At 48.8% G+C, this 27998-nt stretch overlaps 2 protein-coding genes across 8 annotated transcripts in view; one reads left to right on the forward strand and one right to left on the reverse strand.

The window, feature by feature from the left end:
* The window catches only part of Celsr1 (cadherin EGF LAG seven-pass G-type receptor 1), a 133354-nt gene extending 127329 nt beyond the window's left edge, over window positions 1-6025 (forward strand). The window contains exons 27-35 of one of the 4 annotated variants that reach the window (XM_050128826.1): window positions 109-188; window positions 839-965; window positions 1526-1651; window positions 2139-2233; window positions 2490-2593; window positions 2742-2891; window positions 3293-3526; window positions 3769-4030; window positions 4252-6025. In XM_050128826.1, coding sequence (XP_049984783.1) covers window positions 109-188; window positions 839-965; window positions 1526-1651; window positions 2139-2233; window positions 2490-2593; window positions 2742-2891; window positions 3293-3526; window positions 3769-4030; window positions 4252-4261 — 1188 coding nt within the window. In that variant the 3' untranslated portion in view covers window positions 4262-6025. The other 3 variants (XM_050128809.1, XM_050128817.1, XM_050128833.1) reach the window with 3 other exon arrangements.
* Window positions 1-27983, reverse strand: Trmu (tRNA mitochondrial 2-thiouridylase). Of its 4 annotated transcripts, XR_007589588.1 has the most exons (12): window positions 27821-27983; window positions 24739-24904; window positions 17215-17321; window positions 14881-15003; window positions 12615-12787; window positions 11439-11492; window positions 11298-11364; window positions 10142-10242; window positions 8634-8778; window positions 8009-8091; window positions 335-446; window positions 1-146 (listed from the first exon to the last, which is right to left on the reverse strand). XR_007589588.1 is itself a non-coding variant. In XM_050128847.1 (11 exons), the coding sequence occupies exons 1-11, from the start codon at window positions 27900-27902 to the stop codon at window positions 7728-7730; spliced, it is 1254 nt and encodes a 417-aa protein (XP_049984804.1). In that variant the 5' UTR covers window positions 27903-27983; the 3' UTR covers window positions 4037-7727. The 4 variants fall into 4 exon arrangements, 3 of the variants coding, with proteins under 3 accessions (XP_049984804.1, XP_049984818.1, XP_049984825.1); XM_050128847.1 differs by lacking the exons at window positions 1-146; window positions 335-446 and adding an exon at window positions 4037-7880; XM_050128861.1 differs by lacking the exons at window positions 1-146; window positions 335-446; window positions 10142-10242; window positions 11298-11364 and adding an exon at window positions 6182-7880.
* Between the last annotated feature and the right edge of the window lie 15 nt (window positions 27984-27998).

The following is a 27998-nucleotide window of genomic DNA, read 5'->3' on the forward strand; positions in this document are numbered from 1 at the left end:
GACCCACCACACCTCCAGATATGGATGCAAATAATGCATTTGGGTGGTGAGGATCACCTTGGAGACGGCAGAAGAGCCCACTACCTGAAGCTGCTTCTTGTCTCCTAGATCAACACAGTCATCTTCGTCCTGTCTGCCAAGGTTGCCTGCCAGAGAAAGCGCCATTATTATGAGAGAAAGGGGGTTGTGTAAGTTGCGGCTGGATCCGGCTTGTGGGTGGGACATAACACTAAGCCAGCCCCACCAGGCCGTTCAGCTGGGCCCTGAGAACCCCCAAAGATAGAGAGTCCATGTTGGGCCGAGTCCCATAGGAAAGTGCCCATTATCTACCTACCTGGGGTTTCAGCCAGAGGGTGATGATAAGCACTGGACCTCCATGGATGTGGGAGACACAGTGGTGATTAGCCCTGTGGATTCAGGCCCTGAGATAGGCTAGGCTGTAGGAACTGGAGGAAGAGAAAGAGGGACATGGGTAGGAGAGGGTCCTTGTAACATGAGGTCCTGCTTGTTGGGGTTTCTGTCCTGCCCAGTTCCCACAGCCGATAAGCTCCCAAAGAAAATCAGAGAATCTGCATTAATGATAAACTGATTGGTCCATTAGCTCAGGCTCCTTATTAGCTCTTGTAGCTTATATTACCCATTATTATTAAGGAACGTTGCAAGCAGTGGCTCACTTCAGTGGCTGAGGCTCCTACTTCGTTTGTTTCAATTGTGTCATCTTCTTATGCCGACACCTCTACCCACATAACTTCTGTCCGCCTGGTCCCTGGTGGAAGCTAGAGTTGGGGTGGGGTTATGGGTGGTGGGAAAGATCTGCTCTCACGATGCCCTCTCATAGCTCCCTGCTCAGGACGGCCTTCCTCCTCCTGCTGCTCGTCAGCGCCACCTGGCTGCTGGGACTACTGGCTGTAAACAGTGACACCCTGAGTTTCCACTACCTCTTTGCTGCCTTCAGCTGCTTGCAGGTAGGTGCAGGGGCTACTCTGTGACCTCTGTCCTGGGACAGCTGCAGCGAGAAGGGGATGGGGGGGGTGGGAAGCCTCCTCAGTACTTGCACTTGCAGAGGAGGGAGCCTGTGTTCTCCACTTGTCCCAGCCCTGCCTCCAGGCCCCGCGTCTGTCAGGGCATTGCCATGGCTTGGGCAGGACAAAGCTTGTCCCCCCCCCCCCCCCCCCCCTCTGTGCACTGCTGCAAGCTGGCCCAAATCCTGTTGGTGTTCTCAGGACATACGGCTAACCCTTTATGTTTCACACTGAGTGCTACCTAGTAAGTTTATATAGCATAATTTTGGGGCCCATAAGGCTGTGGACTGTGTTGCCCTGTCTAGGTATCTTAGTTGCTGAGGCTCCCCTTTGAAGAAAGTGGTAGCCCTGCCTGGAGGGAAGACCTAACGGGCCTTGGGGCATCTCCTGGATCGCATCAGCCAGGCTGCTCTGAACTGGTTTTCCTTCAGCGGACAGCCAGGTGCGGCAGCATGAGGACCCTGAGAGTCACGCTGACCTGGTTGATGTCCATCTCCTTCCAGGGCCTCTTTGTCCTTCTGTTCCACTGCATGACCCACAGGGAGGTGCGGAAGCACCTGAGGGCAGTGCTAGCTGGGAAGAAGCTGCACCTGGACGACTCAGCCGCCACAAGGGCCACCCTGCTAACGGTAAGAGACCCCTCCAGGCCTGGGAGCTGGTGGCACTGCCTATGCAGGGTTGGGAGCTGTGAGAACCTACCTGACTACGCTCCGTTCCATAGGCTTTGTATCTTGGAGCCGTCCACACACTACAGGGCAGAACTGTCCTGCAAGTGTCCCTGTCCAACTGTAGCCCCACTCACAAGGTCCTTGGAAGATATGGCCGGGACACATATCCATAGGACAACCAGAAGCAGTGTCCATAGGGAGTGAGGTGTTCCACCGTGTGGGTCAAGGGATAATATAGGACAACCAGAAGCAGTGTCCATAGGGAGTGAGGTGTTCCACCGTGTGGGTCAAGGGATATTCTCCCCATTGCCATGAGGCTCCAGTGTGCAGCCCTGTCTCCCCCTCCCCAGTGTTGGCAGGGCAGTCAGAGTGCTACCATGGGGGCTGCTCAGGGGCAATATTAACCTCTGGCTTCTGCTCACCAATGGCTTCCCACCCTTCCCCCTAGCGATCCCTCAACTGCAACAACACATACAGCGAAGGACCAGACATGCTCCGCACGGCCCTGGGCGAGTCCACAGCCTCTCTGGACAGTACCACCAGGTCAGGCCTCTGTACCCACTATTTTCATGGGGTAAACAACACCCTGGCTGTGATGCCCAGTCTGTTCCCATATGTCGGCAAGGCTGTTTTTTTTTTTTTTTATCAGTTATTGCTGTTGATAGAGCATAAATGGGATTGTTTAGGGAATCTCCCTGAGCTTCCTGTGGCCTTCCACCGTGTGTGCTCTGTGACACTGACAGCCCATCACTAGCACTCAGGGACAGTGCTGAGTCTACCCCACTTGTACCCTGTCTAGGGATGAAGGGGTCCAGAAGCTCAGTGTGTCCTCTGGACCAGCACGTGGTAGCCATGGAGAACCAGATATATCCTTCATCCCTAGGAACTCCAAGAAACCTCATGGTATGTTTTCCCCTGCAGACACCAGAGTCCCTGGTTCTTTCTTGCCCTTCCTCCCCTTTCTCGACCCTCCATTCCTGAGGTACTGGACTGCACGTACCCTAGAAGAGCATCGGTGGCCTGAGCTCCCTCCTGCACCCTGCTCCTGCAGGCCCCGACTCTGACTCCGACAGTGAACTGTCCCTGGATGAGCACAGCAGCTCCTACGCCTCTTCACACTCATCTGACAGCGAGGACGATGGTGGAGATGCTGAAGACAAATGGAATCCGGCTGGGGGCCCCGTCCACAGCACCCCAAAAGGTGAGCAGTAGAGACACAGTGGGCTATGGGCACACCTCAACTGTGGCTTGCACCCTCTAGGACCTATCCAGCAGAATGCCACACACGACAGCTCGGATTGGAACAGAAAAATCAGGAAGTTGCCCACACCATCTGCTGGGCAGAGGCAGGAATTTGGGGGCTTCCACAGGCTATCACTGTGGAGAGCTGGAAACAACATGCAGTGAGCAGCCAGCATGTGGTTCCCAGAGTTGTGTGCAGCCATGGGGATCACATACCAGGGTCCCCAACATCAAGATGTGGTCGCAGTGTCTCCATCTTTAGCGTATTATGACCCTGCTAGTCCAATAAGCCAGGATGAGGTCAAGGCAACTCTCGGGTCTACCAGCTGCAAGTCTAACCCAGTGTCATTCTTCTCTCAGCAGATGCTCTAGCCAACCATGTCCAAGCTGGCTGGCCTGATGAGAGCCTGGCTGGGAGTGACAGTGAGGAGCTGGACGCAGAGCCCCACCTGAAGGTGGAGACCAAGGTCAGCGTGGAGCTACACCGGCAGGCACAGGGCAATCACTGTGGCGACCGGCCCCCTGACCTGGAAAGTGGGGTCCTGGCAAAGCCAGTGGCTGTGCTCAGCAGCCAGCCCCAGGAGCAACGGAAAGGTACCTCAGGAGGGCCCTGCTGTGTCCCTGGAGCAAACCTTCATGCAGCACACAGGACAGGGGCAGGAGTCTGTGTTTAGCAGGTTGGGGTGGGGGGTCCTGTGGAGAATTTGGGTTAGGCCTGGGCATGTCGGTAAGAACCAGGTTAGGTGCAGTCACTTGCTCGACACCATCCATCCCCAACTGAGCCGCTGCTCCTGTGTCTACTTGGACTGACTTGGTGGCCACCTCCCTCCTCCCAGGCATCCTGAAAAACAAAGTCACCTACCCACCACCGCTACCAGAGCAGCCGCTGAAGTGCCGGCTGCGAGAGAAGCTGGCCGACTGTGAGCAAAGCCCCTCGTCGTCCCGCACATCCTCCCTCGGCTCTGGTGATGGTGTCCGTGCCACAGACTGTGTCATTACCATCAAGACTCCAAGGAGGGAGCCAGGCCGTGAACACCTCAATGGAGTGGCCATGAATGTATGCACAGGGAGTGCTCAGGCCAATGGCTCTGACTCGGAGTAAGTAGCCTGGATTCCAGGGTGTTGTGAGGGTGGGGCCCACCAGCTTTCCCCATCCAGGGCCACTAGAGCCCCCAGGCTTTCCCTCACACCTCATTGGGAATGCCCGCCCCTAAATGACTTTAGATTCCATCCAGTTGCCATCGTCACTGACCCTCCACACGCCTGGCAATTCTTCCCACACACAGAGGCAGTAATGAAACTTCAATTTGAACCATCAGGAAACCATGAGGCACAGTCAATCCTACAGACTGCCAGTCAAGCCCTGGGACCTTGACGCAGACAGGCCCTTAGTATGAGGGTCCCTGCAACAGCAGCTGACTCTACACGGAATGTTCAGATGGGAAGCTCAGGGCCCATCAGACTCTGTGACAAGTGCCAAAGCCACAGGCATGTCTCAAGAGGGAGACACGGACTTTAGGCAGGCACGGCTCCGTCCTCAGACTGCAGACAGAACCCAAACTATGCTGCTGACCTGGCCACAGGAGGCCTAGACAAGAAGCCACAGAGCCCAAGCTAGCCATGGTGAATCACTATGCCAGGCCCTTCAGCCTGCCAGGGTTCAGACACAGGCCAAAGCCCAGCTCTCCTCACAGGCATCTCCTCGCAGCACAAGCCTATAGTCACCAGCCTGAGTCTCTGCAAAGGTACCCTATGTCTTAAATTGCTGTTTAAAGTTGTAAATATGTATAAATCTGTCCTGGACTTGGAGAAGATGGGAACCTGTGTATATTTTACAATGTCCTGACTTTGCTTACACTGGAGAGCCATGAAATGGCATCTCAATATATTGCCCAAGGAGGCCTACACAGTTGTACTTGCGTCTGGAAGAATCAACACAGCTGGTCCCAGTGCCCAGGTGGGAAGGACAGGGCGCTGACGTTGATAAAGTCATCACAAACTCCAGCAACTGCTTCCAGCAAGCGGGGAGTGTGATGTTCTGCTGGCCTTCAGAGCACACAAATGTGTGCACTCAACTCCGTGGATCCAGGATGGGGCTGGCCTGTGAAGTGTGACTGCCACTGCTGGTTTCACTCAGGGTGAAATCCCCAGCACTCTGCCACTCCCACACCCTTGTGCCAGCTCTACTCCTGATACAGTGGGGCTTCTCTGGAGCGTCCCAGTCAGCCCAGTACTGCGGGAGAGAATTTTTGTCCCTGCTCCTGCTCCCCATAGGATCTCAGAGGAATCAAGTTCCTGATTCAGAGGGACCCCCGAGGTCTTTCAGGATGTCACATTCCTTCCTGCCAATGTTCTACTCTTTCAAACTCCAGAGCTCTCTGGGCAGGCAGGGGCTCCACCCCCGAAATCTGACCAATGACATCACTTTGCTTTAAGTGGCCAATTGTGCAGAGAAACAAAGCCACAGTCCCAGTTTTCAATGGTTAGCAAATTCTTTTTGGAAACTCACACCAAGGGCTACTGTGATCATCAGCCCGCCACAAGCCACCTTGCGGCCAAGCCCTAGAAGAGATGGGGCCCAGAGTTACTGACACACTTCAGTACTCACTGCTGTTGGAATCAGGTGGACATGCGCTGCACAGCTGCTGGTGAATGGAGAAACCAGGACGTCAAATGCGACGACTTTCACACCACGCTGAGAGATCAGAACTGCTAATGATTGACTCGTGTCAGAGGAAAGCCCACATGATGTGGTCTGAGGTCACTCATTACCACGAGACTGAAGGGAGGCCCCAGGAGGCCTCTGAGGATGCAAGGACACAAAGAATGAAGCATAGGGAGCTTCAGTCTCCAGGAGCTGGAGCACTGTGATTGCTCCCAATGCCGCAGCTCCACGCCACCCCAGAAGGTGGAGTTTTTAATTTGATCATAACTGTTACAAAAACAAACCAAGCTGTCAGTTTTAAACTGTTTATGACCTAAGACTACAGGTTCGACACTGGAGGTTTTAACAAGTGTATTTATTACTGTCCGGCTCTGGGTGACAGCACAGGTCAGACACAGCTATAATAAATTAACGTTTGTGGATTTGCACCCATGCTGTGCTGCGTGTTTCCCGTTCCCTAAGGTGGCATGGAAGGGACTACTGAAGACGGCCTCAGGCTCTCGTGGGGTGCAGGTGACAGACAGGTATTGTCATAATTTTCTATTCATGTGCAGGCCTGCCACGACATGGATGGACTTGCCCAAGTTTTCCAGTTCTTCAGCCTCTGTGTCTTTATCAAATTCGAGAACTTAAGGATCTGTAAAGTGTGCATGGATGTCTCTGCCAGTATTCTTAACCACAGAGTCATCTTTCCAGCTAGGAGACAGAGACCAGAAAAGGGCATCTGGTGTCTTCTATCACTTCCCACCTATGAGGCACAGTCTCTCCCTGAACCTGGGGTTTGTGGGTTTTTTCTTTTGTTTTTTTTTCAGCTAAACTGGAAGCCAGCAAACCCCCACTAGTCCTGTCTCTACTCCTTCCAGAGATGGTCACAGGCATGTGCAGGCCAAGCAGCTTATGTGGTGCTGAGTCCAAGCTCAGGGCCTCCTGATTGCACAGCAAGCACTTTAAACCACAGCACCATCTTGTGGCAGTCTCCAAATCTGGGAACACTACAAGGACCTATTAGACCCTGTGGTGCTGCTACTGGTCCCCAACCTCTCTTGTTCTGCAGATCTGAGCACTAGCAATAGTCATGATGCTCGCTCATCCTCTCGGAGACTACACTGCTGCTCACATTTCAAGTGCTCTGGTTCCTCGCTGTGTCTACTGCTCTGCATTCACGTCATCTCCTAGGCACGGCGGATCGGTGCTCTACCCTCCTCCCTCGTGCTGTACAGATCAATGACCTTAGGGTTCCATCCGTCATCTTTCTCTCAGCTTTGAGAACTCCAGTGGCATCTTGAATTCTTTAGAGTCTGGGCCTGGATAAAACCCTCATCCTAACGTAGCAGCGACCTGGCTAGCACTATTTCCTAGCAGTGCTGCTTCCAGCCCTCATCTCTTAGGACCTTTATCTTGATTCCTGTCCAAAAAGGTGAGTTTCCAGACTTTTAACCTCTATATTGTCTCACACATCTGCCCAGTGGTGCCACCCTTGGGAAAAATGGGAGCAGAGTAGTGGGTGCCCTTTCCCCGGGTCTCTACCTGCATGCACACCTCCCCACTAAAGGTCATCTTCCCATGTGTTTTCCTTACACGCTTGAGCCCTTCTGGAGTGACACAAATGTACACTTCAATCCAGGGCCAAACTGACAGGAAAACACTGGCTTCCACTTGGTGTGGGCACTGCAGGGAAAGGGTTACCTCACACATATCACACTTCTAGACAAGGAGTGGCCTAATACAGATAGCTGCCTTCCTTTGGAGAGAAATCAGCCCTAGGGAGGGGAAGCTACAGCTGAGGCTCAGTGGAAGGAGCACAGCCACAGCAGCTCACTCAGGCCTCCAGCCGGTCCCAGACACAGTGGTCAGACTATTTGGCAGATGGTTTTATTTAATGCTGTTCCTATGCAGCCTCAGTGCACAGCACTGCGGAAGAGCAACTCCATCTGGGCCCTGGAGGCTGACTAGCCAGCAACTGCTTCTGGTGTACTGCAGCACCAGTGCAGAGACGCATGGCTCCTTCCTCACGCTGCCCTGGCTCTGCAGCCAACCAGTCTACTTACTGATTCTGGCAGCACCAAGCCCATCACTGACCAACCTGCCCCCAAACTGCTCTAGAACTTCGTCCCAGCGGCTTGGCCTTTGTCAGGGTGTGGGGTGCAGGCCTGAGCTGTCACTGGAGACCTCGGGAGCCACTTTGGTTCTGTTCTTGCCCTTCTGGAGTGTATAGGCAGACGGCCCTAATCGTAGGATTTTCCCACTGCCAAGACATTCATCACCCTTGTAGAACACAGCAAACTGGAAAGAAAGAGGGGTGGGGGAGGCTCACTGTGGTGTCTCAGATTCTAGGGCAGAGCTGACCAACCCCCTCTAAGGGGGACAGCAATGTGGAGGCTCCCCATTCTACCTTCCGCTGCTCCACTCACCTGTCCCAAGGCAAGGCCCCGCACAGCCTTCACAGCTGTCACCCACACGGTGCCATCCTGGTTGAGTGTCAGCACACAGGGCACTGTGGGGAGAGTTATGAGATGGGTGTGAGTCTACTTTCACTGCCAGTCACAGCCCTGGGGGAAATAGCAGCCTGTGGGTGCAGGAACACCTAACATCCTTCCTGCTGGAGAAGGACAGACAGTGCCCAAAAGGGCTCAAAACTGCCCTGGCTATGGACATGACACCTCAGAATAGCATATACTGCAACTCAATCCCTTATACTAGGACCCCAACTTCCAGCAGTTCTAACAAAACATTCCTGTACCTTAGTTCCCCTCCCCCCTTTTTTTGGTTTTTCGAGACAGGGTTTCTCTGTGGTTTTGGAGGCTGGTCTCGAACTCACAGAGATCCGCCTGCCTCTGCCTCCCGAGTGCTGGGATTAAAGGTGTGTGCCACCACCTCCTTAGTCCCCTTTCTGTGGCAGACACAGGATAAGGAGTTTTGAAGTTACACAGTACCAATGATGACTTCCTGGTGTGCTCAAGGGCACACGGCCGTGGACAGTCTGGTTTAGTTTAATCCCAGGGAGTTTAGCAACAAGGGCCCCTCCCATCCAGTCACCTAGTGCCATCTGGTGGCGGAATCGGAAATGGCACTCCATCATCTTGTCTCTGACCAAGGCAGCAGGTGGTTCCTCAGCAATCCAGTGTACACGGTTGGTCCTGAGCAGGTCCCTGTACAGAGCTGGGTGGTCTACCTGGGGAGCCTGCAGGGCAGAATACAGACACTGTGATCCTTCGAGAGGAGCAGCCCTCATCCCAAAGCTCTCAGCAAGTATCATTAATAAGAACAATCCTAACAGCACATCCATAACTATTTATAAACCAGCCCCGCTCAGCTGCATGCATCAGCCCATATGTGGAATTCATTTTATCAGCTTAAGGGCTTGTTTATGCTGGTTTCCAGATGAGAAAGGAACAAGAGAGAACAGTCAGCCATGGAGCAGAAGCAGAGGGCGGGTGTGAGATCCCCACCCCTCTCATTATCCCCACCCTGCCATGCTCTGAAGATGATTTTCTATTCCTAGAGATACAGGTAAGCCACACAACTGGCCTCTTAGAAGGGCCACAGATCCCACCAGCAACAACTGGCTGAGGAAAGCAGGGGCTGAAGGATGCAGGCCCCCAGCCACCTGGGTGGCTGCGGAACTGTGCAGCTGGCCCTGGCCTGAGTAGTTCTCACAGGCAGGACTGGTCCTGAAGTCCCTATTCCCATCACCACTAGTCTCTGTACAGAAGAACCCAGGTGCTGCCTAGGGCAGTCTAGTCTCGCCTGGGGCGGAACCAGAAACACTAAGCCCCGAGATTCTGGGTGCTAAGACACTGAGATCACCTGGCCCTTGAACCAATGATCCTTCCAGCTCTTTTCAGCAGGCCCATCTGAGAGCTTATGCTACAGACACCTTAATTCAAGCCTGAGCAGGCATTTCCGTGCTGCTCTTCTAGAAGACTGGTGAAGTCTGTGGGTCCTCCAGCATCTCTGCCTACCCCAGCAGGGTTCCCACCCTTGCACTCCTGAGAGCTGGATTCAGTGAGGGTTGAGGACTGCCATGTATGCACAGGCAGGATGCCAGCAGCACCTATTCCTCCATCTCCACCCAATTCATAACCCCAAATATCTCGATAGTGTCAATCTCCTCAAAGCTTGTCCTCTTGGAGAGTTTCCTCCAGAGCCTGGAGCAGACCAGAATGGCCCAGGGTCCTATGTGACCAAGGGCATGGCTTGGTCCTGGCTCAGCCTGGTTCTAGCCTAACTACCTCGGCCCACAAGAACTTCTAGAGGGTGGATGGGAAAGCTGACTGGGTACTATGATGACTTCCTCTCCATGAGAGGTCTTTACAAGGTATCTAATCTGACTCTCGTCATCCTTTGCAAAGCACGCTAGTTTCTCTAGGAATGGGTGCCTTGACTCTGGTGCATGGCCAGCACACAATAGGAGCCTAATAATACGTTATACAAAGACCTGTCCCAGGAGCTATGGAGGGCTGGTCTGCTGCTCCAGGCTCTTGGGCACTCCAGTGCTGCTTGTTTTACTGGCGTAGCAGACAGTGAAGGCCAATCTCACTCACCACAAGCACATCACCCTTGGTGCCATCCTTCTCCACCACGTACCAGGGCTCTCTTAAGCCACTGATCTTAGCTCTCTGGCCCAAAGTATACAGGAACCAACCTATGAAACAGTGATTCAGATAGTACATCTCAGTCCTCATAAGTGGGAGGCTCTGGATTGTTATGAGGCATGCTGTCTTCAAACTGTGATTCTCTTGGCTTGAAGAGCTATTGGCCCTAACCACACACTCATGCACACACCACCTACGGTCAGGACTTGAGGGATATGATGGTGACTAGGATGGTACTAAGCCTGGCACAAATGCCAGCTCTTTCATCTGGGGGCTCTGACCCCCAAGGGGATACAGCTTGCAGAGTAGGTCTTGTGCCTAGTGACCACATTCCCTTGCATCTGCACTGTATACCCACCGGACCACCTACTCACCAGCTTTACCTCCTCAAGAATGCATGTGCCCTGGCAGAGGCAATCTGGCGTGACTCACTGTACCATGGGCATCCAAACCTATGAGTTCCCTAACCGATGGCTGCTAGGGACAGCAGCACTGTCTCCAGCAAAGCCACTCTCTTCTCCAATATAACTGGGTCTCTCCTTACTCTAGGGGAGCCCTGCTCCCTCCAAAGGAGCCATACATGGCAAAAAAAAAAAAAAAAAAAAAAAAAAAAAAAAAAATCCAGCACCCTGACTTTCCAGCCAGTTTAACAGATGGGTTCAGACATTAAGTCTTAGGAAGCATGTCCCCTCCAGCCCCCACATGAGCACTGTGAGCACTTGTGACTGGCTCTGTCTCACACACAGCACAGCACAGGTCATGGTGGTCCTCTGTGAATGTGAGTCATAGGACTGTGGTCCCTCAGTCCTATGAGGCCAGCTCTATTCTTCCTCCAGTGGCATTCCTGCAGTCTCCCTGTACTCCCATAGCAATCAACAGCATACTTTTAGCAATGTAAAACACACACACACACACACACACACACACACACACACACACGTAGAGTCCAGTTCTGAATCTAAGGGCTAAATATAAGATAGAGCATCACAGTACACACGAAGTTCCTGTCAGAGCAACTGCTCATGCTACGTGTACCCACCCCAGCCTACCCCTCAGGTCCTCCCGTGCCCTTCATGAGATGGACAGGAGCTAGCCCTGGACTCACCTTTATGTGTTCCCAGAACCGTATTATCCTCGATAGAAATAAACTTTCCAGGCCGAGGCTGCAAATACTGGAAGACAAGTTTCATCACTACTGGAGACCCAGGCCCAGCGCAGACAGCCACTCACGTCAGAGGACACTCACCTGAAGAATGAAATGCTCGAAGTTTCTTTTACCAATGAAGCAGATGCCCATGCTCTGAAACGAGAGGAAGGCCAACATGATGTGAGCAGAAGCCAGGAGGCAAAGCAGGGAACAGAGAGCCAGGCTGGGCTAGGAGGGCAGCACCAGTGCCAGGCAGAGAGCAGGCTGTGCTACAGGAAGCCCCAGAACTCAGCACAGACTCAAACAGAACTAGTAGGCCTAGAGAATGTTCTGTCTTTCTGAGTTTGGCCCCGAAATGGATGCTTTCATGTAAACACACTGCATCATTTACAACTAGACTGCTGGAAAACCCATATGAGCAATCCAGGAGAGCAAACTAGACTGGCTCCCTGCTGGAGAGCCAGGGTCCAAAGGCAGGAGCAGGAAGCAGGATCAAGCCAACTCAAGGCAGTAGGGGAGTCAGGGAGAAGATGGCTACAATTGGCTGAGCCCAGCTGGGGGACCAGGCAAGAAGCTGATCTCCCTGGGACTACACTGGGCAAGCAGCTCTGCCATTACTCCTCAGTGTGTGTCATGAGAGCAGGGGTCTGCCCCATAGAGTGCAGTGACTCTTGTCAGTTCCTACCATGGAGAATGCTGTCAAATGAACAGGGAAGATGACAGAACAGGTAAGGGATATTGTCTTTGGCAACGTGTACTTGCTGATAAAGACACAGCCATGCCTGTTCCCAGAAGACTGGCAAACAGTGGCTACAGGTGAAGCTGTACCAACCTCTAATCAAACCTGGACTACTGGGGCTTCTCCCAGGATCCCAGCTCTCCCCTCCACAGGGGTTAGCAGTATATGCGCGTCCTACAGGGAGCCCTGAGAAGGTGGAGAGGAACTGTCTGTTACTGTCTCCTTGGACAGGAAGCACTGTGTTGCAGACTCCTGTCTCATGGGATGGACCAGCATGGCTGCTCCCTACCCACACTCACTTGGCTGGCTAAACCAGTTACCAGACATGGTAATGTCTGCTGAGAAAGCAGTGGACCACAGCAGGCACAAAAGGTGGGAGGACGAGGTCAGTCTCAGCTGCTCCTCACCTGCAACCGTGCGCTGTGGCTTGGCCCGATGGGTTCCTAGCAAAAAGCACCACCGAGCCCAGCCCTGCCTGTGCCATGATAACACAGGTGGAAACATTCAGGAATCAATGGCAAGCCGCTCACTCCTACCTCTTTCTTCTGAAGCACATGATGGAGTCTATTCTCTGCAGCTATTTTCTTTACAAACTCTTTTGTTAATTCCCCCAGGGGGAAGATGGTTCTTCTCAGGGCATCCTGGGAAACCTGGCTGAGAAAGAAGGTCTGGTCTTTAAAGCTGTCAGCTGCTTGGAGAAGTTTTACGGCTGCCAAGAGTAAAGAACAAAAGTCGTTGCAGGAACTCAGATAGTAACTCTGCTTTTAATGCCCTTCTGTGTGAGCAGTTACCCCCCCCCCACCCTCACCCCCAGTCTGCCAGAAGCAAACCCATCTCAAAAGATTATGGGGAAAAATACCAGCATGGCTAATGTACAGAAAATGCTGGCATCTGGTTTATCTATAAGGAACAGCACAGGGAAGGTAGATTTTTACATACAGAAACTTATCACTGCTTGTAATTTTGATTGTAAAGTGAGAAGCAATGGTCCTAAAATAAATCTAGTCACATCTGGGAGGTTGGACAGACAGCTCATGCAGAATTGTGCTGAAGTAGTATCAGCAACTCATCTGCCTATCAACTGCAAGTGTGTGATGTATGCAAAGAAACACACAGGGCTCTGGTCGCCAGCCCAGCCTCAGGGTGGAAACTGACATCTGCCGCCAGCCCTGCTGTGGTTTCTCTTTCTCCAGGTGACTGTAAGGAACTCCTTGTTGCACGCACACAGCTGTGAGTGACATTTGACTTTAGACCGAGAAGGGTGGCTGGGTAAATTTCCCCAAGAAGACAGTTCCTACTCAGGCCAGGGCTGGTGGGGCAATGGGTGGATTTGCTTCTCCCACCCTTTCTCTCACACGGTGCTAGGAGGCACCCAGAGGGAATGTGGAGCACTTCACACACGCGTTTGAGAGCTAGCCCACGTCAGTGCATGAGTGTGGAAGTCAGGTGACAACCTTGACTGCTCCTTAGGGTCTCCCACTGGCCCAGAACTCACCAACTAGGCTAGACTGTCGAGCCTGTCTCTGCCTCCTCAGTGCCAGGACTACACGGACATGCCACCATGCCTGCCATTTTACATGTGTTCTGGGAATTGAACTGAGGTCATAGCCTTTACTAACAAAGCCATGTCCTCAGCTCTACACAGTTTAAATACCACTGTACACATCACACACCAACCAGCAGTAAGCATCACACTGCCTGTAGGTTTCCACCCGTTGGCTCTGACACCGCCTTGTAAAGGAGAATTTTCCCAATCTCTACAGCAAGGAGTAAGGTCTGGTCCAAGATGATGCAGGCTGTTCTACAAACTGAGCTGTTTCCCATTTCTGACCTGTCACTTTGTAAAAAAAAAAAAAGCAACTGGCTGAAAATAAGACTAGAATTCTCTCAAATAGTGTTTGTGTACATTTTTTTTTGGTTCTGAGTTACTCTGTCCTGGATTCTTTTTGAGCCTTCCAAGGGCTGGGCTTACAGGTGTGTCCCCACATCTACCTTCTGAGTTATTTTAAAACACAATGAAAACCTATGCCTTTGAAACAGGAAGCTGGTAACATATTAACAAAGATGTTAAGAGGGAAAGAGCTGGCCGCAGCTAATATCTGGTGAAGCCGACTAGAGTTCAGCGCTAGCTGTTTCCAGGATCCTGCCCTCCTATTTGTTCTGCCAGGCACTGCACCATGTTCAGATGAAAACCAGCTAGTTACAAGGTCAGGTCCACAACTACAACCATTCCCTGAGCCCAAGAACTCTTATGCCTCTACTTGGATGGTCCCCTAGGACTCAGATCAAAGCCACAAAACAGCTTTGGTTTGCCTAAAATGCACACCGGAAACAAAGGCATCAAAAACTACCACCAGCAAGTCACTCAACACAGTACTTAACCATCTTAGGAGGGTCAGAACTGGTACGTACAGACAAAGGTGAGCATATCCTTGGCATGAGCAGGTATATCTACTCGAGATGGGAAGTGACTCACCATCTACTTGGGGCCCTCTTAAAACCATCCCAATTATTGCTATCAAATAGTTCCCCAAATATTTTTGAAAGTCCAACTTACCAACATGTAATAACCTATATGATAAGTTTCTGATCTCCTTCCTCAGCTCTCACCCTGGCTCCTGACCCTGGGGAAGCAACCCTACTGCTACCTGTGCCTTTGCAAATCTAAACCTAAATGGATCAGCTAACTGGCCGGGAGCACACAGGACTGGGTGGGGGCTGTATGCCCAGCCCCCACTCCTGCCATCCTTCTAACTCCCATGCTCACAGAGATTAGAGCTCTAGCCGCGCACATGAACTTACGATTTCTGACTTCAAATCGATTTCTGAACAGCCCATCTGGTCTCTTAGTATGCTTCTGCTCAAAGACCTCTTCATCCTCCAGCGAGGTCCTTGCATAGTGGCCAGTGGCAACGGCATCTGCTCCTGGAGGGTTTTCAAAACACAAGGATCCAGTGTGAGACACAAAGTTACTGGCAGAAACTGGAGTCAGTTGCGAAGAGGAATCCTTAACTAAGAAAATGTCTCCAACAGACTGGACTTTCTCCATCAGATAGCAGACTTTTTCTGAGGGAGGGTCTCTCAACATACTGCTGGCTGTCCTGGAACTCACTATGTAGACCAGGATGGCCCTGAACTCCCTGTCTCCCAAATGTTAGGACCAATGGTGTGTGCCACCATGCACAGCTGGTGGGTGATTTCTTGATAAATGGCTGATGTGGGCAGTACTACCCCAGGAAGATGGTTCAGGATTGTAGAAAAGCTAGCTAAGCAAGCCATGGGGAGCAGCCAGTAGGGAGCATTCTTTCATGGCTTTTGCTTGACTTCCTGCCTTGGCTTCCCCTGATGACAGACTGTGATTGGGACATGTAAGCCAATGAACCTTTCCTTCCCTAAGTTGCTTTTGGTCATAATCTTTATCATGGCAACAGAAAGTAAATTAGGATACTAGCCTAGATAAAGCATGCAGAACCAACCACACCCTGAAACCTGCACAACTGTCAATCCTCCCCCTAACCAGAGAGCACAGGGCATACAGGCCTGTGTGATAGCCCACTAAGCAGCTCCCTTCAGCTCCTGTATCTTTAAAGAGCTTTTCAAAAGTCAGAACCAATCCACTCACTCATCTAGCTTACTCAAAGATTGACAAGCTTACCAGTTTCTTACAACACTAAGGAAAAACTGAAAACCAAAATATTCAACAGTAGGAGGCGTGAATTCTGATGTTGCAGCCTGATGGGAACGGCACTGACAAAGCACTGACTGGTCCCAAGAGACCACACCCATGGCAGTGGTAAGCAGAGGAAAGTCATGTCATACTGTCCCCATGACTTTAATATACGGCGGAAAAAAGGACAACCTCGGTCTAATTCCTTTGATTCTTGTGTGAAATCATAGATAAGCTACCCCTCTTTTATCAATGCCAGTGATTTGGTGAGTGTGCATTATTTTCATATGGAAGGACCACTGAACATATGTAATCTCTTCTGTCCCCACGATACTACCTTTCCACCATGAGAAGTTCATGTGTCGGTACTGCTGAGACTGACCTGGAAGGCACAGCGAAGCAGACTCAGACCTGAGCAGCTGCACTGCTGGGCTAACACTGCATTCAAACCACTCAACGAGAACCTTCCAGGACACAGCATGGCATCTTCTCATTGCTCGCACATCATCCCTTTAGGACCATCACCCATACTGCAAGAGATGTGGAGCTCTTCTGAGAAGCCCCACTCCCTCAGAGCCTAGATTTCAGGTGTCTGACCATCAGGGGGTTCTAGTGTGGGATTCAAACACAGAATAGGGACCCGGAGAGACAGGGAGACGCTGCAATAGGGAACCAGGTAAGCTGTGGCACAGATTACAGAGGACCACCACACTAGGTCATAGCTTGACTGACCCTCAACACAAATGCATCTAAGAGGCTAGGTGTCCTCTGGACACCTCTGGCTCCCAGTTTAAGCAGTCTTCTTGCCAGTGTATGAAATACCACACAGGCCCGTAAGTCCTGGCTTGCTGCTCTGTGGGTAGCCCATCTTGTGCAATTCTGCTGACTCCCATCTTGTGCAATTCTGGCTACGGTCAGACTGGCCTGCAGGCTTATCCATGTGCCTGCCTACCAACCCCCCAGCCTGCCTCCCACCCTCCCTTTCTTCCTTCACTGAGACACGGTTTCACTATACAGGAGGGCTTAGAATTTGCTATAAAGCTTGGCTGGCCTCAGCCTCCCTCTTACTAGGATTACTGCGTGTGCTATCATTTCCTGCTCGGCAGACACTCGAGAGCTCTGCTGTCTCTGGCACTCCCATGTTCCAGCTGATACAGGTGACGCACAGGTTCCCATGCCTACTTCCCTTTACTGATGCTCTTTCTCCAGTCACTACTGATTTAGATCTGAATCCTATTTTCTGAGAGTCCTGTGCTTAGAGTCCTGCCACCATTTAGCCTTTAGTTCAGTGGCCAAATATACCTCCTCTCAGCTATGTGAGGGCAGCTGCCTGCCCATGATGGAGGGTACCCTCTCCTTGAACTAGAAAGTTCTTCTGAAAGACAAAACTGTCCACAAGGTTCTAGCTCCTGACTTTGCCTGGAAAGCTATGATTTGAATACGCAGATGAAGAAATTCCAGTTCCTTACCAAGATTGTCCACAGCATAATGATAAAAGCAACTGAACTTGATGTGCTTATTGCAGATGATGTCAGGGTTGGGAGTCCGTCCTTTCTCATACTCATTCAAAAAGTCACTGGAAGAAAGGAAAGCACCTTCAGCTCTAAGTGATACATTCCTTAAAAAACAAATAAGCCACTTGTTTAACGTAGAATTTCTCTCCACTGTCCCCAAACTATACCTTCTTCCCCCATGAGCACTTCATTATCAAACCATTTCCTACTACATCAAGTGGCTTCTCAGAACTCACATATTTTAATAACAGGCTCAGATGTTTGAATACTTGTTCCCCACTTGGTGGTGCTGTTTGGGCAGGCTTAGAAGGTACAGCCCTGATGGAGGAAGTAAGCCACTGGGGGGTAGGTTTTGAGGTTTTAAAAGCCACATGCCATTCCCAGTTCACCCTCCCTGCTGCTGCCTGCTGCCATGTCTGCGGCCGGCTGCCATGGCAGACTTGCATCCCTCTGAACTGTTAGCACAAACTCTTCCATTAGCTGCCTTGGCCATAGTGTTTGTCACAGCGACAGAAAATGCCCAAACCTTTGTGAGTGGACCAGGCACTATTCTAGAACTCTTCAGTACAGCAGCAACTCATTCCCACAATGTTCCTGGTAGGTTTGAGCATCATCCTTGATTTAAAGATGAGAAAATTGAGACTTAGAAAAATCAAATAAATTGTCTCCAAGCAGTGGGAGCACACACCTTTAATCCCATCACTCAGGAGGCAGAAACAGGCAGATCTTTGTGAGTTCAAGGCCAACCTAGTCTACAAGAGGGCAAGTTCCAGGACAGCCAGTGCTATGCAGAGAAACCCTGTCTCAAAAAACTAAAAAACTAACTAGGCAGCCGCCTTCAGGCTTGACTTTGTAGGGGAGCTGGGAGCAGTGGTTTCCTGTCCTGTGGAGCAGTTGCTGCTGCTGGGCAATGATGAACTGAGAGCTTTGGCGACCTGGAGAATGACAACATGGATGCCATCCCATGGATTGGTAGCATTAATACTGCCTGAGTATTTTGAGTCATTAAATTGCAGTTATATGTCCGGTTTTAAAAGACCAATTACATAGCATTGATAGGAGGAGACGGGCAGGTGCCAAGGCAAAAATTCACCCAATAATCTGAAAAACAACATGAAAACACCAGAACCCAATGATCTTACAACAGAAGGACTTGAACACCCTAACACAGAAGAAGTGGAAAAAATTGACTTTATGAAAGCAATAGAGTCCCTTAAACAACATGTAAAAAACACCCTTATAGAAATGGATGAGAAGTATAACAAAAAGTTTGAAGAAATGAGTAAATACGTACATGAGACCCTGGGAAACCAAGAAAAAATGAACAAACAGGTAATGGAAACAGTTCAAGAATTGAAAACTGAAATGGAAGCAAGGAAGAAAGCACAAACTGGGGACCAGCTGGATACGGAAAATCTAGGTCAACGAGCAGAGCCTACAGAAACAAGCATAATCAATAGAATACAAGAAATAGAAGAAAGAATCTCAGATTCTGAAGACACCATAGAGAAAATAAACGCACTGATCAAAGAAAACAGCAAAGCCAACAAATTCTCATCACAAAACATTCAGGAAATATGGGACACAATAAAAAGACCAAACCTGAGAATAATAGGAATAGAAGAAGGGGAAGAATTACAGCTCAAAGGCCCAGAAAATATATTTAACAAAATTATGGAAGAAAACTTTCCCAACATAAAGAAAGATATTCCTTTGAATATCCAAGAAGCATACAGAACACCAAACAGACTGGATCAAAGAAAAGCATCCCCTCGCCATATAATAATCAAAACACAAAATATACAGGTTAAAGAAAGAATATTAAGAGCTGCAAAGGAAAAAGGCCAAGTAACTTATAAAGGTAAACCGATCAGACTTACACCTGACTTCTCTATGGAAACCATGAAAGCCAGAAGGTCCTGGATAGAGGTTCTTCAAAAACTAAGAGACCATGGATGCAAACCCAAACTTCTATACCCAGCCAAGCTAGTATTCACTATCAATGGAGAAAACAAGACATTCCAGGATAAGAACAAATTTAAACAATACGTAGCCACAAATCCAGCGCTACAGAAAGTAATAGAAGGAAAATCGCAACCCAAGGAATCCAACATTGCCAACACTGACTACAATAACTCAGGAATCTAGCGAACCTTCACCAGTACAACTCAAAGAAGGGACACACACAAACTCTACTACCGAAAACAGTAAGAATAACCGGAGTAAACAACCACTGGTCACTAATATCACTTAATATTAATGGTCTCAATTCACCTATAAAAAGGCACAGGCTAAGGGATTGGATACGAAAACAGGATCCAACATTCTGCTGTTTGCAAGAAACACATCTCAACCACAAAGACAGGCATCTACTCAGAGTAAAAGGTTGGGAAAAGGTCTTTCAAGCAAATGGTCCTAACAAAAAAGCAGGTGTGGCCATACTAATTTCCAACAAAACTGACTTCAAACTAAAATCAATCAGAAGAGATCGAGATGGACACTTTATACTCATAACAGGAACAATTCATCAGGATGACATCTCAATCCTGAATATCTATGCCCCTAATATAAAAGCACCCACTTATGTAAAAGAAATATTTCTAAAACTCAAGGCAGACATAAAACCACACACACTAATAGTAGGAGACTTCAACACACCTCTCTCTCCAATGGACAGGTCAATCAGACAGAAACCTAATAGAGAATTAAGAGAATTATTGGAGGTAATGAAGCAAATGGACTTAACAGACATCTACAGAACACTCCACCCAAATAGGAAAGAATATACCTTCTTCTCTGCAGCTCATGGAACCTTCTCAAAAATTGACCATATACTCGGAAACAAAGGAAACCTCCACAGATACAAAAGAATATCAGTGTCCACCTGTGTCTTATCAGATCACCACGGATTAAAGTTAGATGGCAACAACTATGCTACCCCCAGAAAGCCGACAAACTCATGGAAACTGAACAGTCAACTACTGAACCACACCTGGGTCAAGGAAGAAATTAAGAAAGAAATTAAAGTCTTCCTTGAATTTAATGAAAATAAAGAGACAACATACTCAAACCTATGGGACACGATGAAAGCAGTGCTAAGAGGAAAGTTCATAGCACTAAGTGCCCACTTAAAGAAAACAGAGAAAGCATACATTGGGGACTTAATGGCACACCTGAAAGCTTTAGAAAAAAAAGAAGCAGAGGTGCCCAGAAGGAGTAGAAGACTGGAAATAATCAAACTGAGGGCAGAAATCAACAAAATAGAAACACAGAAAACAGTCCAAAGAATCAATGAAACAAAAAGTTGGTTCTTGGAGAAAATCAACAAGATCGACAAACCCCTATCCAAACTAACTAAACAACAGAGAGAGAACACGCAAATAAATAAAATCAGAAATGAAAGGGGGGACATAACCACAGACACAGAGGAAATCCAGAGAATCATTAGATCTTACTATAAAAGCCTGTATGCCACAAAACTGGAAAATGCAAAAGAAATGGACATTTTTTTAGATAAGTACCATATACCAAAGCTAAACCAAGACCAGGTGAATGATCTAAATAGACCTGTTAGTCGCGAAGAACTAGAAACTGTTATCAAAAATCTCCCTTCCAAAAAAAGCCCAGGACCAGATGGGTTCAACGCAGAATTCTACCAGAACTTCCAAGAAGAGCTAATACCTATACTCCTTAACGTATTTCACAATATAGAAACAGAAAAGTCATTGCCAAATTCCTTTTATGAAGCTACAGTTACCCTGATACCAAAACCACACAAAGACCCAACCAAGAAAGAGAATTACAGGCCTATCTCACTCATGAATATCGACGCAAAAATTCTCAATAAAATACTGGCAAACCGAATTCAAGAACACATCAGAAAAATTATCCATTATGATCAAGTAGGCTTCATCCCAGAGATGCAGGGCTGGTTCAACATACGCAAATCTATCAATGTAATCCACCATATAAATAGACTGAAAGAAAAAAACCATATGATCATTTCATTAGATGCGGAAAAAGCATTCGACAAAATTCAACACCCCTTTATGATAAAGGTCTTGGAGAGAATAGGGATACAAGGGTCATACCTAAATATAATAAAAGCTATCTACAGCAAACCGACAGCTAACATTAAATTAAATGGAGAAAAACTCAAAGCCATCCCACTAAAATCAGGAACAAGACAAGGATGTCCACTCTCTCCATACCTCTTCAATATAGTGCTTGAAGTTCTAGCAATAGCAATAAGACAACATAAGGGGATCAAGGGGATTCGTATTGGAAAGGAAGAAGTTAAGCTTTCGTTATTTGCAGATGACATGATAGTATACATAAGCGACCCCAAAAATTCTACCAAAGAACTCCTACAGCTGATAAACACCTTTAGTAGCGTGGCTGGATACAAGATCAACTCCAAAAAATCAGTTGCCTTCCTATACACTAAGGATAAGGAAACAGAGAGGGAAATCACAGAAGCATCACCTTTCACGATAGCCACAAAGAGCATAAAATATCTTGGGGTAACCCTGACCAAGGAAGTGAAAGATCTATTTGACAAGAACTTCAAGTCTTTGAAGAAAGAAATAGAGGAGGACACCAGAAAATGGAAGGACCTCCCTTGCTCTTGGATTGGGAGGATCAACATAGTAAAAATGGCAATTCTACCAAAAGCAATCTATAGATTCAATGCAATCCCCATCAAAATCCCATCAAAATTCTTCACAGATCTGGAGAAGACAATAATCAACTTTATATGGAAAAACAAAAAACCCAGGATAGCCAAAACAATCTTATACAATAAAGGAACGTCTGGAGGCATTACCATCCCTGACTTCAAACTCTATTACAGAGCTACAGTATTGAAAACAGCTTGGTATTGGCATAAAAACAGAGAAGTCGACCAATGGAATCGAATAGAAGACCCTGACTTTAACCCACAAACATATGAACACCTGATTTTCGATAAAGGAGCTAAAAGTATACAATGGAAAAAAGAGAGCATCTTCAACAAATTGTGCTGGCAAAACTGGATGTCAATCTGTAGAAGAATGAAAATAGACCCATATCTATCACCATGCACAAAACTCAAGTCCAAGTGGGTGAAAGACCTCAATATCAGTCCAAACACACTGAACCTGATTGAAGAGAAAGTGGGAAGTACTCTACAACACGTGGGCACAGGAGACCACTTCCTACGTATAACCCCAGCAGCACAGACAGTAAGGGCCTCATTGAATAAATGGGACCTCCTGAGACTGAGAAGCTTCTGTAAAGCAAAGGACACTGTTGCTAAGACAGAAAGGCAACCCACTGACTGGGAGAAGATCTTCACCAACCCCACAACTGACAAAGGTCTGATCTCCAAAATATATAAAGAACTCAAGAAACTAGACCGTAAAAGGCTAATCAACCCAATTATAAAATGGGGCACTGAGTTGAACAGAGATCTCTCAACAGAAGAAGTTCAAATGGCCAAAAGACACCTAAGGTCATGCTCAACTTCCTTAGCGATCAGGGAAATGCAAATCAAGACAACTTTAAGATACCATCTTACACCTGTCAGAATGGCGAAAATCAAAAACACCAATGATAGCCTTTGCTGGAGAGGTTGTGGAGAAAGGGGTACACTCATCCATTGCTGGTGGGAATGCAAACTTGTGCAACCACTCTGGAAAGCAGTGTGGAGGTTTCTCAGGAAATTTGGGATCAACCTACCCATGGACCCAGCAATACCACTCTTGGGAATATACCCAAGAGAGGCCTTATCACACAACAAAAGTATATGCTCTACTATGTTTATAGCAGCATTGTTTGTAATAGCCAGAACCTGGAAACAACCTAGATGCCCTTCAATTGAAGAATGGATGAAGAAAGTATGGAATATATACATATTAGAGTACTACTCAGCAGTAAAAAACAAGGACTTCTTGAAGTTTGCAGGCAAATGGATGGAAATAGAAAACACCATCCTGAGTGAGGTAAGCCAGACCCAAAAAGAGGAACATGGGATGTTCTCACTCATATTTGGTTTCTAGCCATAAATAAAGGACATTGAACCTATAATTCGGGTTCTTAGAGAAGCTAAATAAGAAGGAGAACCCAAAGAAAATCATATAGGCATCCTCCTGAATATTAAACTTCATCAGGCGATGAAAGGAGACAGAGACAGAGACCCACATTGGAGCACCGGACTGAAATCTCAAGGTCCAAATCAGGAGCAGAAGGAGAGAGAGCACAAGCAAGGAACTCAGGACCGCGAGGGGTGCACCCATACACTGAGACAATGGGGATGTTCTATCAGGAACTCACCAAGGCCAGCTGGCCTGGGTCTGAAAAAGCCTGGGTCAAAACTGGTCTCGCTGAACATAGCGGACAAGGAGGACTACTGAGACCTCAAGAACAATGGCAACGGGTTTTTGATTCTACTGGACCTATTGGTTTCGTGGGAGCCTAGGCAGTTTCGTGGATGCTCACCTTACTAGACCTGGATGGAGGTGGGTGGTCCTTGGACTTCCCACAGGGCAGAGAACCCTGATTGCTTTTTGGGCTGACGAGGGAGGGGGACTTGATTGGGGGAGGGGGAGGGAAATGGGAGGCGGCGGTGGGGAAGAGACAGAAATCTTTAATAAATAAATAAACTAACTAAATAAATCAAATAAATTGTCAAAGGTCTTCTATGTGGAGTGGCACAGTTGAGACAAGAGCAACTCACAATGAACATGGCCTGTTATCTCTGCATGTGCAAGGGCTTCCAGGCATTGTCAGGGTTGACCAGAGACTAGTCTGGGTGTCTTTCTCTGCAGGAGTAAGTGGTTAGCCAAACTTCACACATTCCTGAGACAGAAGAGGAACATGTTCCCCCTCACTGCTGCTCTTGTACCCCATAGAACAACCTCTATTTAAGTCTTCCTTGAAGCTGCTCAGGCCCCTCCTCTTCCATGTGGCTGCCAGACCATACTCTATGATACACCATTCTCCCTCCTCTCAAACCAGAGAGTTTCCTACAGGATGCTCACCACCACCGGCACCTCGAGTAAAGATTCTACCACCAAGTAGATAGCCAATTCCTACAGAACAGGGCCATGATGTATAAACTTTGTATTCTTAGATGTAGCACAGTGCTTAGCATATAGTAAGCAGTAAGAATTATGGTGTTTAGGCTGGATTGTGGAGGCAGAGGCACGTGGATCTCTGTGAGTTCGAGGCCAGCCTGGTCTACAAAGAGAGTTCCAGGACAGCCAGGGCTATACAGAGAAACCCTGTCTTGAAAAATCAGAAAGAAAAACAGAAACCTCTGGCAGGTGGGAAATATCCCAAGAGGGTGAGAAAGGTGAGGGTGCTGTGGGCCAGGCTGCTGGTGCTCCAACTCCAGCACAGTCTTGGGCACCTCTATGGAGAAGCACCAACTGTTTTCACCCTTCCTTGGAAAAGACTCACAGTACAGTAAACCCTGCGTGTATAGCAGCCTGCACTCACCTGAACACCTCGTTCCAGTACTCCTTCACGTAGGACACCTGATGGAAAGGGATGTCTAAGATCCGACAGACTTTATAAGCATCTTCACAGTCCTTGTCAGCAGCACAGACACCATGTTCATCCAGCGAGTCCCAGTTCTTCATAAATACCCCCGTCACCTGGTAACCTGCAGAGAGAAGTGAGGGTAAAAAGCGGGGCCAGCAGTGCTCTGAGCAGTTTGGACACACCATACCTTGCCAGCCCCAATGCCTTTGTAGATTTTGGATGGCAGTCCAAACCTGTCCATGTGGCCTAGGGCTTGGGTTCCATTCTAGTGTAATCCCCGTAGGCTCTTCTTCCCTTTAACGCTCATTGCACGGCTAAGGCCTCCACAATGTAGTACACTGTGTACTGAAACTGTTTGTGTCCCCAAAGTGAAGAAAATGAGCTTTCTCCCATCCTATGTATCAAGACAATGCTTAACACACAGCAGGGGCATATCAGATATGTGCTGAATGACTGAACAGTGAGTAGAAACTCAAGCTATCATTCAGCCAGATGTGATCACACACACCTAAGATTCCAGTATTTGGGAGGCTAGGGCAGGAAGGTACTGAGTTTGAGGCTAGCTGCAAGTTACATATTGATTCTATTTAAACAAGAAAAAAAGAAAACCAGGGCCAGAGAGATAGCTCTAGGGTTAAGAGCATTTGCTGATTCTCCAGAGGACACAGGTTCAATTCCCAGTATCCACACAGCAGGCACAGGCACAACCATCTGTAAGTCCAGTTCCAGGGAATCCAATGCCTCCTTCTTGCCTGTCTTAATACCAGGCACACACATGGTACACAGACATACATGCAGGCAGCTTTACCAGCCACATATTTTATGATTCATTTTCTTCTCTACTGTGACAACTATCACATAGGACAGTACTGGCACTCCAACGTCTTAGAAAACTCACAGATGCTCAACCTACATCAAAACCCTGTTTCTCTTGAATAAGCTGAATGTAAGGAAAGACAGAATAGTTGTATTAAAAGCTTTAAGTAACACCCCCCACACACACACAAATTACAGGGAAAATTTTTGCTGACAAATTTTTAACAAAGCCAGGTGGTGGTGGCGCACGCCTTTAAACCCAGCACTCGGGAGGCAGAGGCAGGCGGATCTCTGTGAGTTCGAGGCCAGCCTGGTCTACAAGAGCTAGTTCCAGGACAGGAACCAAAAAGCTATGGAGAAACCCTGTCTCGAAAAAAAAAAATCTTTAACAAATTAAATGCCATGCCCACTAAGGTCCTACACACCTGAAAGACCTATGGGATGAGGCCCACTTGCATCTGGAAGCACCTGACTCGACTCTACCAGAGATTAGCCATGCTGGGCTCAGCTCTTGAGCTAGTCTTGCATTTAATTTACTACAGATGAGGACTCCTCGAGGGCAGAGACGGATAATCCAACCCTGGATTCCCAGAGCTACTACAGTGCCCAATGCATAAGGCAAGCTAAAACCCGACAAGTCTGTAGGACGAACAAACTCTACATGGAGCTTTAGCACCTCCCTACCCACATACCAAATCTGCCTGATCAACTATCCCAGAGAGACATACCCACATACCGGCACCGGAGGGTGGGTGAGCTTTCTAGGGAACGTGTGACAGGGCATCCCCTGCTAAAAGCCCTCGATGTCAAAATGATAGGATAATGCGTTCCCCCTGATACGGCCATGAAAGAAATCCAAGAAAAGACAGAAATAAGAGACACTGCAGCCTGGAGGGACAGAGCCAATGTTTTGGCTAGGTTTCTACTGATGTGATAAAACAGCATGACCAAAAGCAACTTGGGAAGGATTGATTTTGCCTTAAAGAGCACAGTCCATCATCAAGGAAACCAAGGCAGGAACTCAGGCCAGAAACTGAAGCGGAGGCCATGAAAGAACACTGCTTACAGGCTAGTTCGCAACGGCTTGCTCAGTCTGCTTACTTAGACAACCAGGACCACCTGCCCAGGGGGTAGCATTATTCATAATGGATGGGCCCTCCTATATCAACCATTCATTAATCAAGAAAATGCCCCACAGACTAGCCACGCCTGCAGGCCACTGCGATGGCGGCATTTTCTGAGCGCCCTCTTTCCAGGGGACCCCAGGAGGTGTCACGTCGACATAAAAACTGGTAGGACTTATCTTTCTTCCATGTAAAATGACAAATCCGGACGAACACAGTCAACACAGTCAACCTCCTGCATCTCCCAAAGCATGCTGTTACAGTCCTCATTGGAAACCTTCCTACTCCCTAATACCACGTGGCTTCACTACCTGGGGATTGACCCTCTCTACCCTACCCTGGCCAGACTCTCAGCACTCTACCTATCCTCTGACTCCTGCCTGTGTTACTGACTCTGCCTCAGCAGCCAGCCCTTTGTAGAGAACCCCTACTGAGCTTCCGTCCCAGCCCAAGCGCGCGCGCGCGCACACACACACACACACACACACACACACACACACACACACACACCGCTTCTAGGCGTGGCTCCCCTTCTCCCTTTCCCACCCAGCACACGTGTATGCTATGCCCATCCTCTTCTGCACTTACACCTCTCATGGCAGCTGTGATTAAGTCGCTCGTGCTTTCCAAACTATCTCATATTGCATGGCTAACCCTTTCAATACATACTATGCCATTTAACAATTCCAGACACCCCAAATTTGGGGTCGTCCCACTTTACAGAGGGGTGCTTAATTAATGTGCCCAAATTCTGACCTAGCCCGAGCCTTGGGGAAGGTGATTCACGGCTCAGGCTCCATAAACACTGCCACGTGAATACGGAATGAAGTCGAAATAAGGGGGCGGGGAGAAACAGCGAGAGGAATTTAGATGGATAAATTGGTATCAGATCCGGACCCTACGGTCCTGTGGGGCCACGTTTGGAAGTCAGGAAAAATGACAGCCGTTCAGAGTCATCCAACGAAGGGGAAACACTGAGTGATTTAGTCACCAAGCAGGTGGCCGTCCTCAAGTGGAGGCCCGCGGAGTCTGCAGGGGCCAGGCCTAAGGCCTGGATGAGCCCAGTTCCTGTCCCCACTGAGGAACCCTGGCCTCACCTCTCCGCCGCAACAGAAGCGCAGCCACCGCGCTGTCCACGCCACCAGACAGGGCGCACACGACGTGCCGCAGCGCCGACATCGGCCTACAGGCAACTCCTACCAGCAGCTTTCGGGCAGCGTCTACGCTACGCCGGAAGTCCCGGCCTCCGGGCGTCCTCAACTTTTCACCCGGCCG

Source organism: Alexandromys fortis, unplaced genomic scaffold (assembly GCF_014885135.2).
Source record: "Alexandromys fortis isolate MF-2015 unplaced genomic scaffold, M_Fortis_MF-2015_v1.1 scaffold_28, whole genome shotgun sequence".
Lineage (NCBI taxonomy): Eukaryota > Metazoa > Chordata > Mammalia > Rodentia > Cricetidae > Alexandromys > Alexandromys fortis.